Source organism: Ochlerotatus camptorhynchus, unplaced genomic scaffold, assembly GCF_037179485.1.
Source record: "Ochlerotatus camptorhynchus isolate MF236.1 unplaced genomic scaffold, CSIRO-AGI_Acam_v1.1 ptg000696l, whole genome shotgun sequence".
Lineage (NCBI taxonomy): Eukaryota > Metazoa > Arthropoda > Insecta > Diptera > Culicidae > Ochlerotatus > Ochlerotatus camptorhynchus.
Window position 1 is genome coordinate 156448 of NW_027041172.1, and position 13715 is coordinate 170162.

General features: G+C 39.0%; 1 protein-coding gene across 1 annotated transcript in view; it reads right to left on the reverse strand.

The window, feature by feature from the left end:
* Positions 1-13715, reverse strand: part of tyn (trynity) — a 74451-nt gene that overhangs the window by 29978 nt on the left and 30758 nt on the right. Inside the window, exon 3 of the mRNA XM_065238084.1 lies at positions 2351-3093. Coding sequence (XP_065094156.1) covers positions 2351-3093 — 743 coding nt within the window. The remainder of the gene's footprint in view (positions 1-2350; positions 3094-13715) is intronic.

Genomic DNA, 13715 nt, shown 5'->3' on the forward strand with positions numbered 1-13715 from the left:
ATGGAGCTTTTTTTTCTTAGCACAATCCGATTTCTCTATTTCTCCTACCGAGACAGTTTTGCCACGTCAAATATATACAATAAAACTAATTTTTCACCCATCTGTAAGGCCCAATTGTAAGATAAGATTCGGCTGTTTTCAATAGTTTGTACTTACAGCATCCTTTAAATAGTGAAAACATGTCCACTAAACTAACAAAAATTATAAATTTCCACTAAGAAACACTCAAAGCACAGCAAAACACATCAAAATAGCTGTTTTGAAATCGTACAAAACTGTCAAATTGATAAAACATTTTTGCTTTTGAACGAGCTGTTGCGAAACCAATAGACCATTTATAAAGTGTAATGACCATACATAAAACCGTTTAACCTTCTTCATCTTTGGCTTTATTAAGTCCCTACTCGGACTTTGCGCCAGTCCACAGCTTAGTTAATTGAGAGTATTCTAAGCCAGTGGCATTTTTGCATTAGTATAATAGCATGGTAAGTACCATCATACTCGATATCCAGGGAAGTCACGAAATTTTCCAACCTGAAAAATTCCTAGATCGAACTGGGAATTGAGCAGAGCCACCTCCAGCATGGTCTTGCTTTATAGCTGGAAAGGAGACCCGAGAATATTTTTTACCAAAATCATATTAGAATTTTTACCAAAATCTGAGATTGGCAGTCTTTTGGCGTATAGATCAAAGCTCTATAGTAAAAGTATAGACGTTTGCCAAGAGATGTTCCAATCGAACTGTCAACATGCACTGGTTTGCTCGATTAGAACCATACGTTCTCAAGAGGACTTTAGTATACTTAAAAAAACTTTATTTATATTGCCATCATAGCAAACTAATTATGTCATACTCTCAGCAGCAATCAGATTTTCAATCATTGAAATATAAACATCTCTTCCGTTTTGTTAAATTTAATTAAAAAGCGTAGCTTTTAATATGAAAAAAGTTGTTTTAAAACAGTTTTTAATAGGTTTGGATGACTTTTTTTTCCCTTGATTTGTTTTCCGTCGATCTTGTTTTTCGTGCTGAGCACCAATGCTACCGACGCCAGGGAGGCAGCTCAAACACCTAGACCCTACCTATCGACCCATTTTAGCTCATGAACCAGGGACCAACGGCTTTACTTCTGCCTCAGAACATCCCGGCGGCGCCGACTGGGATTGAACCCAGGCCTTCTGGGGTGAGAGGTAACCGCGCTTACCACTACACCACCGGTGCCGCTCTTTGGATGACATTGTAGAACGGAAATAATGAAATCAAAATGCTCTTTTTATGGTTTTATTGAGGGTTCGGCAACTTTCTACAGTAAATTTGTTTCCACTGCATTAATTATTGCTAAACCTGATGACCATAATGTCCGGAAACCGTCATTCGAAAATTAAAGAATTTTTAAAGGTTTTCCATGTAAACAGCTGTAAAAAGTTCGTCTTCTTCTTTTTTTTTATAGTGACTTTCAAACTCTTGGGTCATTCGTGACTTGTCCGGAGGTGAGATTTGAACTCGTGACTTTGGCGTGAGAGGTATGAATGTTAACCACTACGCCGGGGTCGCCTCCAGCTATAAAGTTATTTTAAAACATACTTGGGGCACCATCAGGCAGGTGAAAATTTCCCCCCTGGAAGAGTTTGTTCACAACATAATCCGGAATTCATTGTGGTACAACAGATCCATTTTGCATTATGGACTGATCTATGAAAAGTTGAGAATGTATCATTTCTTAGTTTGAAATTAATAGACAACGGATAAATAGAGTCCGAGAAAAATTGTGTCTAAAAAAGCCAACCAAGCCTTATTGTTTTACACCGATGATGGGACTGTCATTAACAAGTTGAAGTTGACCTGGTTGGTCTGAGTCTGTCTGTCAACGAGGTCTGTTGTTGGCGTATCCACCTATGTTTCACTTATTTTTAATGTTTAACGCTTTCAGCCAAAATCAATTTAAGTCACAAACCCCGCAAAGCTGGTCACCGACCGTTATTTCTCGGCTGTTTTCCAACCGATTGAGCTGTATGTGATTAGTGCCAACTATAAACTAGTCACTAGAAAAAACGATATGTGGACAGCACCACACACCACACTCTTCGGGGATTCCTGTATAATTTTCAGACAGAAGATGTGTCCATGCTGAATTTAAGTAATAGGTAGACCCTAATAAACAAATACCAGAAACGAACGGTAACCCGGATGGTAGAACTATTACACAAATAGTTTTGATGATACACCGGAAATCTCGAAAGTAGCATCATAGGCTGCCAATATAATCCGTCGCCCATCGCCAACGTACGCAAAATGCGAAAACAATTAATCAGTAATTGACAACCAAAAATCCTATTAAATGCTACTCACTTTCACACGTATTTTCGTAGTATGCTCCTAATGGCTCTCCAACATCGATCAGGGGACGTTCTCCATTCAAGTAAGTCGATGGTCCATCGGGCAACGATTTGTGATCGAGATGGTACAGGCGGCAGTTGTATTGTGATCCAAGTGGTTGTCCCATGTAAAGGAATGATCGACACAGGAACTCTGTTTCAATTTCACAAGCTAATTTGCATGCCGAATCTGACGTGACTTGCAGCTCCTTGTCCGTGTAGTAATGTAGTCCCACATACTGCGAAACTTTATCTTCTGAGACGCCCGTGCGTGGAAGCTGGAAGCCCCTAGTGAATTTGCACGCTTGACCTGGTTTCAAACAAAGGTTTTCGAAATAATCAACACCCTGAGCATCGACTAGCTGAACCAATTGTCCGGTTGTTCTTCTATCGGAATCGCTCAGTACACACTTCATGTTGTTGTAGTCGTACTCCACAGAGCGGCAAATGAACCGTTTTTCGTTTAAACACGCGGAAAGGCATGCTTCCTTTGTACTGGTATAGATTAGTGCGTTATCTAGACCCCGAATAATCTTATTTGGAACGCGTTCGAAATTCCATGGCCGCTGGCATGCGTTTTCTGACCGCAGCTGTAATTTCACCATATAGTACATGCTGGAAGATCTTTGTGGTGTACTGGCAGGATTGTTGGCAGCTGTAACATTTTGCAACTGGCACAAAGTTTCTTGAGCGGGCGTTAAAGGATTGACAACAAAACTGTAATGAAAGAAAATAGAGTCATTATATTAGGATGTATATACAGTGTTTCAAAATAACTAAATTAAATTTATCGTTAAAAACTTATCATTGCCATTTTCAACATAATTGTCCCATTCGGTTTCCCAGCAAGAGCTGAGAAAAACGGCTTTGAAGTTTTTTTTTGTATTTTTCGCGACATTTTCGGAACAAAGTAAGAAACTTTTCGTGTACATTGTAAAGTGATTGTACTTGACAATCGATTTCAATGTAGGGTTAAGGTCTAATTTCCGTACCTTTCGTTTTCAAACGGATTGAACAAAAAAAAAAAAGAATGTTTCTATCAAAGTTGACTTGTAAATGTATTTGGATGTTTTTGATTAAGAGTCAGAGTCACAAATTGTTGTCATCTGAGTTTCGATTCCGTCCAAATATTTGGATTCACTTCGGCATACGCATGAAAACTAAAAAAAAATTGATTCGCTAGGAGTGCTTCTTATGTTTCAGTAAGCAAAAACGGCCACTGTAAGGCCTTCGCGCTCCTTAAATCATAATTATCGGTTACATGAAGCTATTAAAAAGAAATTACATCCCCGAAAGCATTTAACAATGTCTTGCAAACCGGATCAAGTATACGTCACATGTGTCTAAACAGATGTTTTACTTTTCCGAATCGTTTCCCCGTGTTTTATTATTAAGGATTTTCGACAATAGAGGCCTGGTATAGATCAATTCCGTAATGCAACGAGGCTTAGGTTCTAACCCCAGATCTTCTGCTCAATAAGCAAAAACGGTAGTCTATAGCCACATTACCACAATCTACGATTGACTTAACAAAAAGCGATTCAAATGAAGGGACGTCCTCGAAAGCAGTTAACAATGTTTTTCAAACTGGATCACGCATACACCCTTTCCGTAATTCCAAACTCAACATACGCATTTAATCGCATCAACCGAACTACACACGACGCACGAAAATCGCATTGACAAATTAAAACACTATCGATCAGATACAAAACACTTCTATTATATCCACCTGAGTTTGTAAAATCAATTCTCAGTTCTGTGCCTACTGCTGAGTTCTCAGAAAATGTTCATAATTCTATATGGACACTGGATATTAACTCCACACATGCACATACGGCATTACCTCTGGACAAAGAGCTTTTGGTTGCTGCACGTATACAATTTTCTCGTCCTTGGTGGACAGATCCTTGGTGGTGCACAGACAATGGACTAAAATTCATTAACTTCGAAAAAGGGGAAACTATTTACCCTTATCGCGCCGAAAAGCCAACCAGACATGAACACCCTCCAATCCTGGACTCAATGCGTCCGCCTATAGTAAGACTCACGGAACAGTCTGCAATTGGCGACCGACGCTTTTTGAAGGCACGGCTGCGGGACCACAAAATTATGGACATTGTGACTATGGCAGACACTCCCGGGTAACTAGCTCAGTAGCATGAGACCCCTGAACTGTGTCGCAGGGCCGGCATGTTACTGGGTATTCGGAGGGGCTACGCGGACAAAGTATGAAACACAGGAATATTCACATTTTCTAACACATTTATTTGCCCTTTTCTGTGGCGTGTGGGTGTGGATTTTCACATATATGTGGCGTGTATGCTAGGGTTTAAAATTTGCACTGTACTCACTGCTGGATCTCCTACGGTGTCGCGACGCTGGCGTTGGCCCACACGGCTGCTCCTGCACTACCGTGTGGCCGGAAACTTGCGGCGCGGGCTGCAGACAGTGTTGCAGCTTTAGGATAATGGCGGATCTGGTGGCGTTCATCAGCCACATACGGCTCAGCAGGCGTTGCTGGCTCGTTTGGCTGGCAGGCGTCTTCCGTCGTTGACGGCATCGGCTGACCGTGGCATGGCCACCTTGGTCGAGCCGAGACGGGACCCTCCTTGGTAATTAAGGCCACCGGCCTGAGGGAATCGTCCCTGACGGACGATCGAGGATCATTTACTATTAGGCTCGGAAGCCATCTTGACTTCCGAGCCTAGCCGTGTAAGACCGTTTTATTTACGGTACGAGGTCCTGAGAATTTTTTTTTCCTTTGATTTGTTTTTTCCGTCGATCTTGTTTTCCGTGCTGAGCACCAATGCTACCGACGTGCCAGGAAAGGCAGCGCCCACACCTGGACCCTACCTATCGACCCATCAACTCATGAACCGGGGGAAAAACGGCTTTACTTCCCATCCGAAGGAAGGCGTGATCAGAGATGTTATGCCTCAGAAGGACTACCGACGGAAACAGCCCTTTTACGCGAAATTTTCCTGGACGTTCACGAAGAACTCGGAATTCCACGCACCGACGCTTTGGCAGACCTGAATTCACACCGCGCGTTCCTACTTAGTGAACGCACACAACGACTGCAGCAAACTAGGGAGATCGCACGCAAATTTTACAGTCCTCCAAAATTTCAACGGCACTGACGCACTCTACTAAAGGAAGTAACGACGACTATTCCCATGCAAGGGAATTATTATTATCGAATGACGACACTCTACATGAGGTAGGCCCTTCTAATGTAAGTAATATTGACCCTCGAAAAAATCTCTTCACTTCCTCAACAGAATGCGACTAAAATTTTGGTGCGAGTTTTGGTTGGTTCCAATATGTCTTGGAACCAGGCATACCAAAAGTACCGCCTCATGACAGTATTCCAACGGCTGTCGCTTTCTTTTTCCTACGACAGCCTTGAGATTGAGCTATAAGCGACAGCCCACAGTGAGGCTGTTATACGACATCCAACGTTGCCGTATTGTGCAGTACACGACAGCTCGTTCTTAGTCATGTATTTTGTTCGTTCGGCTATGACAGCCTCGGATGGTCATTCTTAACGTTCCTCGTACATACAACAAGCAGTCCTTTAAACTGCAGATTCGTTGCTGCTGCTTTGAAATTTTGTTTGTATGTCGTAAGACTGCTACTACACTACCAGTGTGCCGCCGGAGCTCGTTCGGTTGCTATCACGTTCGTGCTGCACATTGCAAAATTTTCATCCGATATTTTTTAAAAACGCGCGGTCTCCGGCGAAAAATATAAGCCCCGACACAAACCTGACTTCTACCAAACCTCAACCAGATGTTAACCAGACTTTGACCTGACATAAACACAGAATTGACCCGACATCGACCCGACATTTGGCCGACGTCGACCATAAATTGACCTTACATTGATCCGAAATCGGGCCGACATATCTGTTCGGGATCATTCTTCTGGGTTTCTTCCATACTCCACTGCCGTATATCAATTGTATATAAGGGATGGTCCATTAATTATGCCTTATGCTTGATACTCTTTCGACTAATGTTTGCATTTCCTTACCGTTTTTGGCTACCCATCAATCGAGAAATAGCAGATGGCTCTTTCCGGTAATTCCTAGGGAATCGAGAAATATATTTTAAACATTATTTAACTTACGGAAGTTTTTATTCATTTTTAAACTTCCTGAAGCTTCATCCAACTTTCCCTGGAATTTTCTTCCACCTTACCTTGGAAGCTTCCCGGAACTTCAAGGATGCTATCAGATTTTTATTGCGGATCCACACTAGCTGCAGGAACATTTAAGAAGTTCTGAAACTTTAGAACAGTTCACAATTTTGTGTAAGTTTCAATAAATCAATGACAGTGTCATTAACTTCTTTTAAAATTCGAAAACCCGAAAATTTCTGAAAAGTCCAGCAAGCTCCAGTGAACTTAAGGAAACATCATAAATATTTTGGAAACTTCGCAAGTCCAAAAAAACTTCAGGGAAATTTAATGGATTCCAGGAACTTTAGTGGAGCTCAGAGAACATCAGGACAGATCAATTAATTTCAGTGAGGCAAACAAACAATGTGAGAATATTTTATATACACTGAAGTCTTTTTTTACACGGTTTTTTTTACGCGGTTTTTTTTTACGCGGTTTTTTTTACACGGTTATTTTTACACGGTTTTTTACGATTTACACGGTACGTTTTTAACGATTTCTCGACAACGATACAACCTATGGACTTGATTCCAATCACATTATCCGTTTCAAGCTATAGGTAATCGAATGGCATACTTAGAAAAAAATCACAATTTTTGGTGTAAATACAGAAATTTTTAAAATATGTCTGTATGGACCATATCATGCTTTAATTACAAATGGCATCAAAATCCGATTTTTAAAAACATTTAAGCATGCGAAAAATCAAAATTTCGTAGGTTTTTTTTTACACGGTTTTTTTTACACGGTACGTATCCCCCGTGTAAAAAAAGACCTGAGTGTATTTGCTTTTTAATGGCAGTGTCGATAACTTAAAAAAAAATCGGGAAGATCAGAGAACTTCAATGCTGATGTTACAACAAATTCAAGAAAATTGTGAGAGCACCTAATAGATTTCGTAATCTTCAAGAAAGTCCAGAGACCTTCAAAGATGATAAGAGATATTTCGGTATTCTCATTATAATCAAAGAAATTCCGAGCGCTTCAAGGGTGGCCAGAGAACCAAAACAGCCCCTAATTTTAGGAAAATTACAAGAACTTTTAAGGGATTTGGAGGAATTATGGAATATTCCAAAGTACATTTCAGGAATGTTCCGAAAACTTTAGGGAAATTACGGAGTCTTCAGGGATGTTTTAAGAATTATGTCCTTGTTTCTTTCGACTGTTCCGTAAGCGCTCTGGCTTCCCACTTCCGTCAGATGTTTCTTCCAATCTACCTATAGGAAGTTTCTGCCAGCATCTCCAGGAAGCTTCTTTCATCTTCTCCAGGAAGTTCAATTTATTCTCCCAGAAATTTCTTTCGTCTTCTTCTGGAAGATTGACCATAAGCCAAAGGTTTTTTTGTTCGACTTCCATTGGATGGTTTTTCCGAGCTTCTTCTGGTTTTCCCTGGAAATGGCTACTTCTGGAAATTTACTTCCGATTTCCTGATGACCTTTTCTGGCTTCCTTTGGATGTGACATCCGATTTTTTTCGTAAGTTTATTTTTATTTCCCCCACAAGTATCTCAGTTTGTGTCATGGAAGTTTCCCGGATGGTTTTCCAACTTTTCTTAGAACTTTCCTCGAACTTCATCCAGGAGAGCTTCTTTCGTCTTCCTCTGGATGTTTTTTTTCAGCTTCGTTCAGAAGCTAATTTCAACATTCCCCGGAGTTTTCTTCCGGAGTTTTCCGATCATAGTTCAAAAGCTAAAATTTTGTTTTGATTAACAGCTTTCTCAGTCTTAAAACACTGCAACGACTACGATGTAATCAGCCCGACATTTCGGCCATCAGTTTTGGCCTTTTTCAAGGAAAAATATTGTTTGTCGACAACACTAATTAAAAAAAAAAACAAATAAAACAAATTAAAGATTGTTTTAAGACTGAGAAAGCCGTTAAACAAAGCAATTCTCCTCAAGCCTCGCCTCAAGTCGTCGCCATCGTTAAAATTGTCGCTTTCAAAAACGACAAAAATATAAAATTATTTAAATAGTAAATACCGATAAATACCGATTTTTAATTACCTTTGATACCGATAAGCTTTAAAACAATCTGGCAACGCTGGCAAGCGGTAGTAAAGCACACAAAGCAACAGTCAATTCAGGTTTAAACCAACTGTCGCGAGGAGGCTATACTATTTGGAAGCCTGCTTGGAACTGAAACAAACTGGGAAGAAATTTTTGGAAACAGTTTTAATGTATTCCGGCACGACAGGAACTTTCAAATCTATAATAAAAAGTCGGGTGGTGGAGTGCTCATTGCCATCAATGCTGACTTTACTTCTGAAGCAATCATAACAAATAAGCACAAGGAATTCGAAAATGTCTGGGTCAAAGCACTTATTGCCGGTGAAATACACATTTTTTCTTCGGTGTATTTTCCACCTGAACATGCTCACAAGCAGTCTTTTGAACTATTTTTTCAAATTGTTGAAACTATAATGTCAAATATGGAACCAGAAGTAAAACTGCATATTTATGGCGACTTCAATCAACGAAACACATACTTTATTACAGACATTGAAAATTGATCATTTTTACTCCCAGTCGTAGGTGAAGACGAAACATTACAATTATTATTCGACAAAATATCTTATTTTGGTCTTAATCAAATTAACCATGTAAAAAATCAACAAAACTCATATTTAGACCTTTTATTTACAAATTGTACTGAAGACTTCTGTGTGTATACATCATTAGCACCTTTATGGAAAAATTAAGTGTTTCACACAGAAATTGAATACTCAATTTTCGTACAAAATTCTTCTTCCTCCAGCGACTGAGAATACGAGGAAGTGCCGGAATACCATAAAGCAAATTATGAAGAAGCCAAACGTAGACTATGTACAATAAATCGGCAAAATTTAATAAGTATTGAAGGAAATGTCGATACTTAAGTAGACAAATTTCACTTAATTCTTCAAAGCCTAATTTTCGAAACTGTACCAACAAAAAAAAGAAGACAAACAGAAAGCAATAAACTACCCGCATGGTTCAATCCACAACTGAAACCAATTTGCGAAACTATCATAACTTATGCAAGAACTATAACCGCAAAGTTGAAAATGAAGTCAAGTCATGTCCTAAGAACTTTTTTAATTATGTAAACACGAAATTAAAAAGTAGCAATTTTCCTTCGCGAATGAATTTGGATGCAAATGTAGGTGAGAATTCTTCTGAAATTTGCAATCTCTTTGCAAATTTCTTCCAAGAAGTATACACCACATTTTCCGAAGAAGATCGTGACCGCGATTTCTTTGCATTCATTCCTGAAATTTATAAAAACATCTCTGTCAACCAACTTTCTCAACATGAAGTCCTCAATGCACTAAAAAACTTAAACGCGACGAAAGGGTCTGGACCTGACGGCATCGCACCCATATTTTTGAAAAACCTTTCTGGAGAACTCGCATTTCCTCTAGAGCGTTTTTTCAACATGTCTCTGAAAAATGGAAAATTCACTGAAATTTGGAAATCATCTTTTTTTTGGTACCTATTTTCAAATCAGGTGCAAAATCAGACATTCGAAATTATCGTGGAATTGCTATTATTTCTTGCATTCCAAAACTTTTTGAATCAATCGTAAACGGCAATATTTTTCAGCAGGTGAAAAATCTAATTTCAAGTAAACAGCACGGCTTTTTTATAGGTCGCTCAACTACTTCTAATCTGTATATGTATCTTTCATTCTTAAAGCGTTGGACAGTGGTAAGCACGTTGAAGCGCTATACACCGAATACAGTAAAGCATTTGACCGCATCGACATACCATTATTAATCCTCAAATTGCAGAAAATAGGAATGGAGCCTGGACTTTTGAATTGGCTTCAATCATACCTAACACATCGTAAACAAATAGTCCGCTTTCAAAATAAACTTTCAAAACCAATTTCAGTCACCTCTGGGGTACCCCAGGGTTCTCATACAGGCCCACTTCTTTTTATTTTGTACATAAACGACATTTCCTACATACTTAAAAAATAAAACTGCTTGTATATGCAGACGACATGAAGCTCTTTATGGAAATAAGTAATTCTAGCTATGTAGAAGAATTCCAGAATGAAATCAATATATTCCACACCTGGTGTAGTAAAAGTCTACTTCAACTGAACGTAAAAAAATGTACCGCAATAGCATTTAGCAGAAAAATTGAAACACCGCAAATATTTTAGGAAATTATGGAATAATACGATATTATGATGATATTTTGTCTGTGTAAGGAACAAGACAAATTTTTAAAGTTTGTGTTTGACACATAAAGGGTGATACGGTCAAAATTTGGTCAAGGGAAAACGCGTGTAAATCGGTGAAATCGTTTATTTAAAAAATCAAATTAAATTTCTTTTTCAAGTTCAATTAGTATAAAATTCAGGAAAAATATTCAGTTAGGCTTCCGCTTTTCCAAACCCGAATTGCCGGGCCTTACGCTTGACCCCTGCCATCAGATTTTGTACAGCCACCTTGTCCACCTTCTTCGCCGCAGAAAGCCAGTTTGCCTTGAACTGCTGGTCGCCCTTAGCAGTTTTTTTGGTCTTCTTTAGGTTCCGCTTGACAATAGCCCAGTATTTCTCAATTGGGCGGAGCTCTGGCGTGTTGGGAGGGTTCTTGTCCTTGGGAACCACCTGCACGTTGTTGGCGGCGTACCACTCCATTGCCTTTTTACCGTAATGGCAAGATGCCAAATCCGGCCAAAACAGTACGGAACAACCGTGTTTCTTCAGGAAAGGCAGCAGATGTTTATTCAAACACTCTTTCACGTAAATTTCTTGGTTGACAGTCCCGGAAGCTATGAAAATGCTGCTTTTCAAGCCACAGGTACAGATGGCTTGCCAAACCAGATATTTCTTTGCGAACTTTGACAGTTTCATGTGCTTGAAAACATCTGCTACCTTTCCCCTTCCTTTTGCCGTATAAAACTCCTGACCCGGAAGCTGCTTGTAGTCGGCTTTGACGTAGGTTTCGTCGTCCATTACCACGCAGTCAAACTTCGTCAGCATCGTCGTGTACAGCCTCCGGGATCGCGCTTTGGCGGTCGTATTTTGTTTATCATCGCGATTTGGAGTCACTACCTTCTTGTAAGTCGATAGTCCGGCTCGTTTTTTGGCTCGATGCACGGTTGTAGACGATACACCCAGCTTATTTGCGGCATCTCGGAGAGAGAGGTTAGGGTTTCGCTTGAAACTACCGGCAACTCTCTTTGTCGTCTCAGCGGCTTCCGGTTTTCGATTTCCCCCCGATCCAGACTTCCTGGCTGTCGACAAACGTTCCCCAAACACTTTAATTACATTTGTAACGGTTGATTTGGCAACTTTTAGCGATTTTGTCAACTTTGCGTGCGAGTAGCTCGGATTTTCGCGATGCGCGAGCAAAATTTTGATACGCTGCTCTTCTTGCTTGGACGTCATTTTGACAACTGAAGAGTGAATTCCAAAATCAAAATAGGAGCAACATTCTACACACACACACACCTTCAAAATGAGGGGTGTTCAGGTTTTTTAAATGCAAAATTGAAAGAAATACGTCAAGTTGATATTGACCAAATTTTGACCGTATCACCCTTTAAAACCTGCAAATTTAGCTTTGACAGAGTCACAATAAGCGATTTGCTGATCGCCTCTTCGCGAAGAGTGAAGAGTGAAGAGTGGGTGAGATAAATGACAAAATCGCTTATTGCGACTCTCATGCAGCAACATTGGCTGGTATTATGTGTCAAACACAAACTCCACAATCTTTTCTTGTTGCATACACAAACAAAATATTATTATAATATCTTATTATTCCATTATTTTATAAAACATTTTTTTAGCCAAAATGAATGTAAGGAACGCTGCACCGCATATCGAAATATCATTAGGCAACCAAATAGTAGAAAAAATGCAAAATTGTAAGAGATCTAGGTGTAATCCTAGACTCTAAACTAACTTTTATAGAACATTATAATACTATCATTAGTAAAGCAAACAGAATGCTAGGCTTCATTAAAAGGTTCAGTCATAATTTCGAAGACCCTTACACTATTAAGCTACTATATACCACATATGTAAGGCCAATTCTGGAATACTGCAACCTAGTATGGAATCCATACATTTCCATACACGAAGAACGCATAGAATCTGTCCATAAACAATTCCTTTTATATGCTTTACGTAAATTGAATTGGACTGCATTTCCTTTACCATCTTATGAAGTGTGCTGCATGCTCATCAATATACAAACACTTAAGGAGCGCCGCCAATTTGCAATGCTTTTCTTCATCAACGACATTATTTCAATGCGCATAGATTCGGCAGAAATTCTCGCACAATTAAACTTTTACACACCTTGTCGATATCTTAAAACACGGAATTTATTTTCAGAAAAATCGTACAGAAAAAACTATGCAAAAAATAGCCCAATCAATCGAATGATGCGCCTGTATAATTTGCATTGCGGAACTATTGACATCACTATGTCCAAGCAGCAAATAAAAACTAAGCTAAAACAGAATAGAATTAATGCATGGTATTGTAAGTAAACATTTTAATGATCATTGTATGTAGTCTACACTGGTTTGGCGAAATAAAATAAATAAATAAATAAAATAAATAAAATATGCCCTTCAAAACCTTCTCCAGGGTGGGCCAACTAGAGAAAAAAAAAACCCTCCACAAATATCATTAAGCTCTTTTTAGAATTATTATTATTATTATTATTATTATTTAATTTTATTCATCGGACTATTGTCGACATGAAACAACCTTAAAGCTTTAAACGGAATAGTTTACCAACAAGTTTTATAAAAAGTGTATCTAAAATTTGACCCACAAATGTTATTGAAACTTGTAAACGCATTCACAAGCTTCTTTCGGGAGTCGATAAATATTCGTAATACCGAACAGTACAGGATAGTCCATGTGAAAATTGTTTATAGCAGTTATGGCTAGATAAAGAAGAAGAGGTTGCCCAAGGTACCCCCTCTGTTTCCATTTCCAACTGCGGTTTGATGGCTATATGGCGAACATTTTCTACAATCAATATTTGGACGAAGACACTTGACTTGTACGACGTATTTCTATGGTGCAATAAATTTTTAACTAAAAAAATCATGTTTATATGTCCCAATACTGAGCGATTATTAAAAGTAAAAAAAAAGTTCGTTTCTTGACGCCCTGTTTAGGTTACTACAACACTCACTG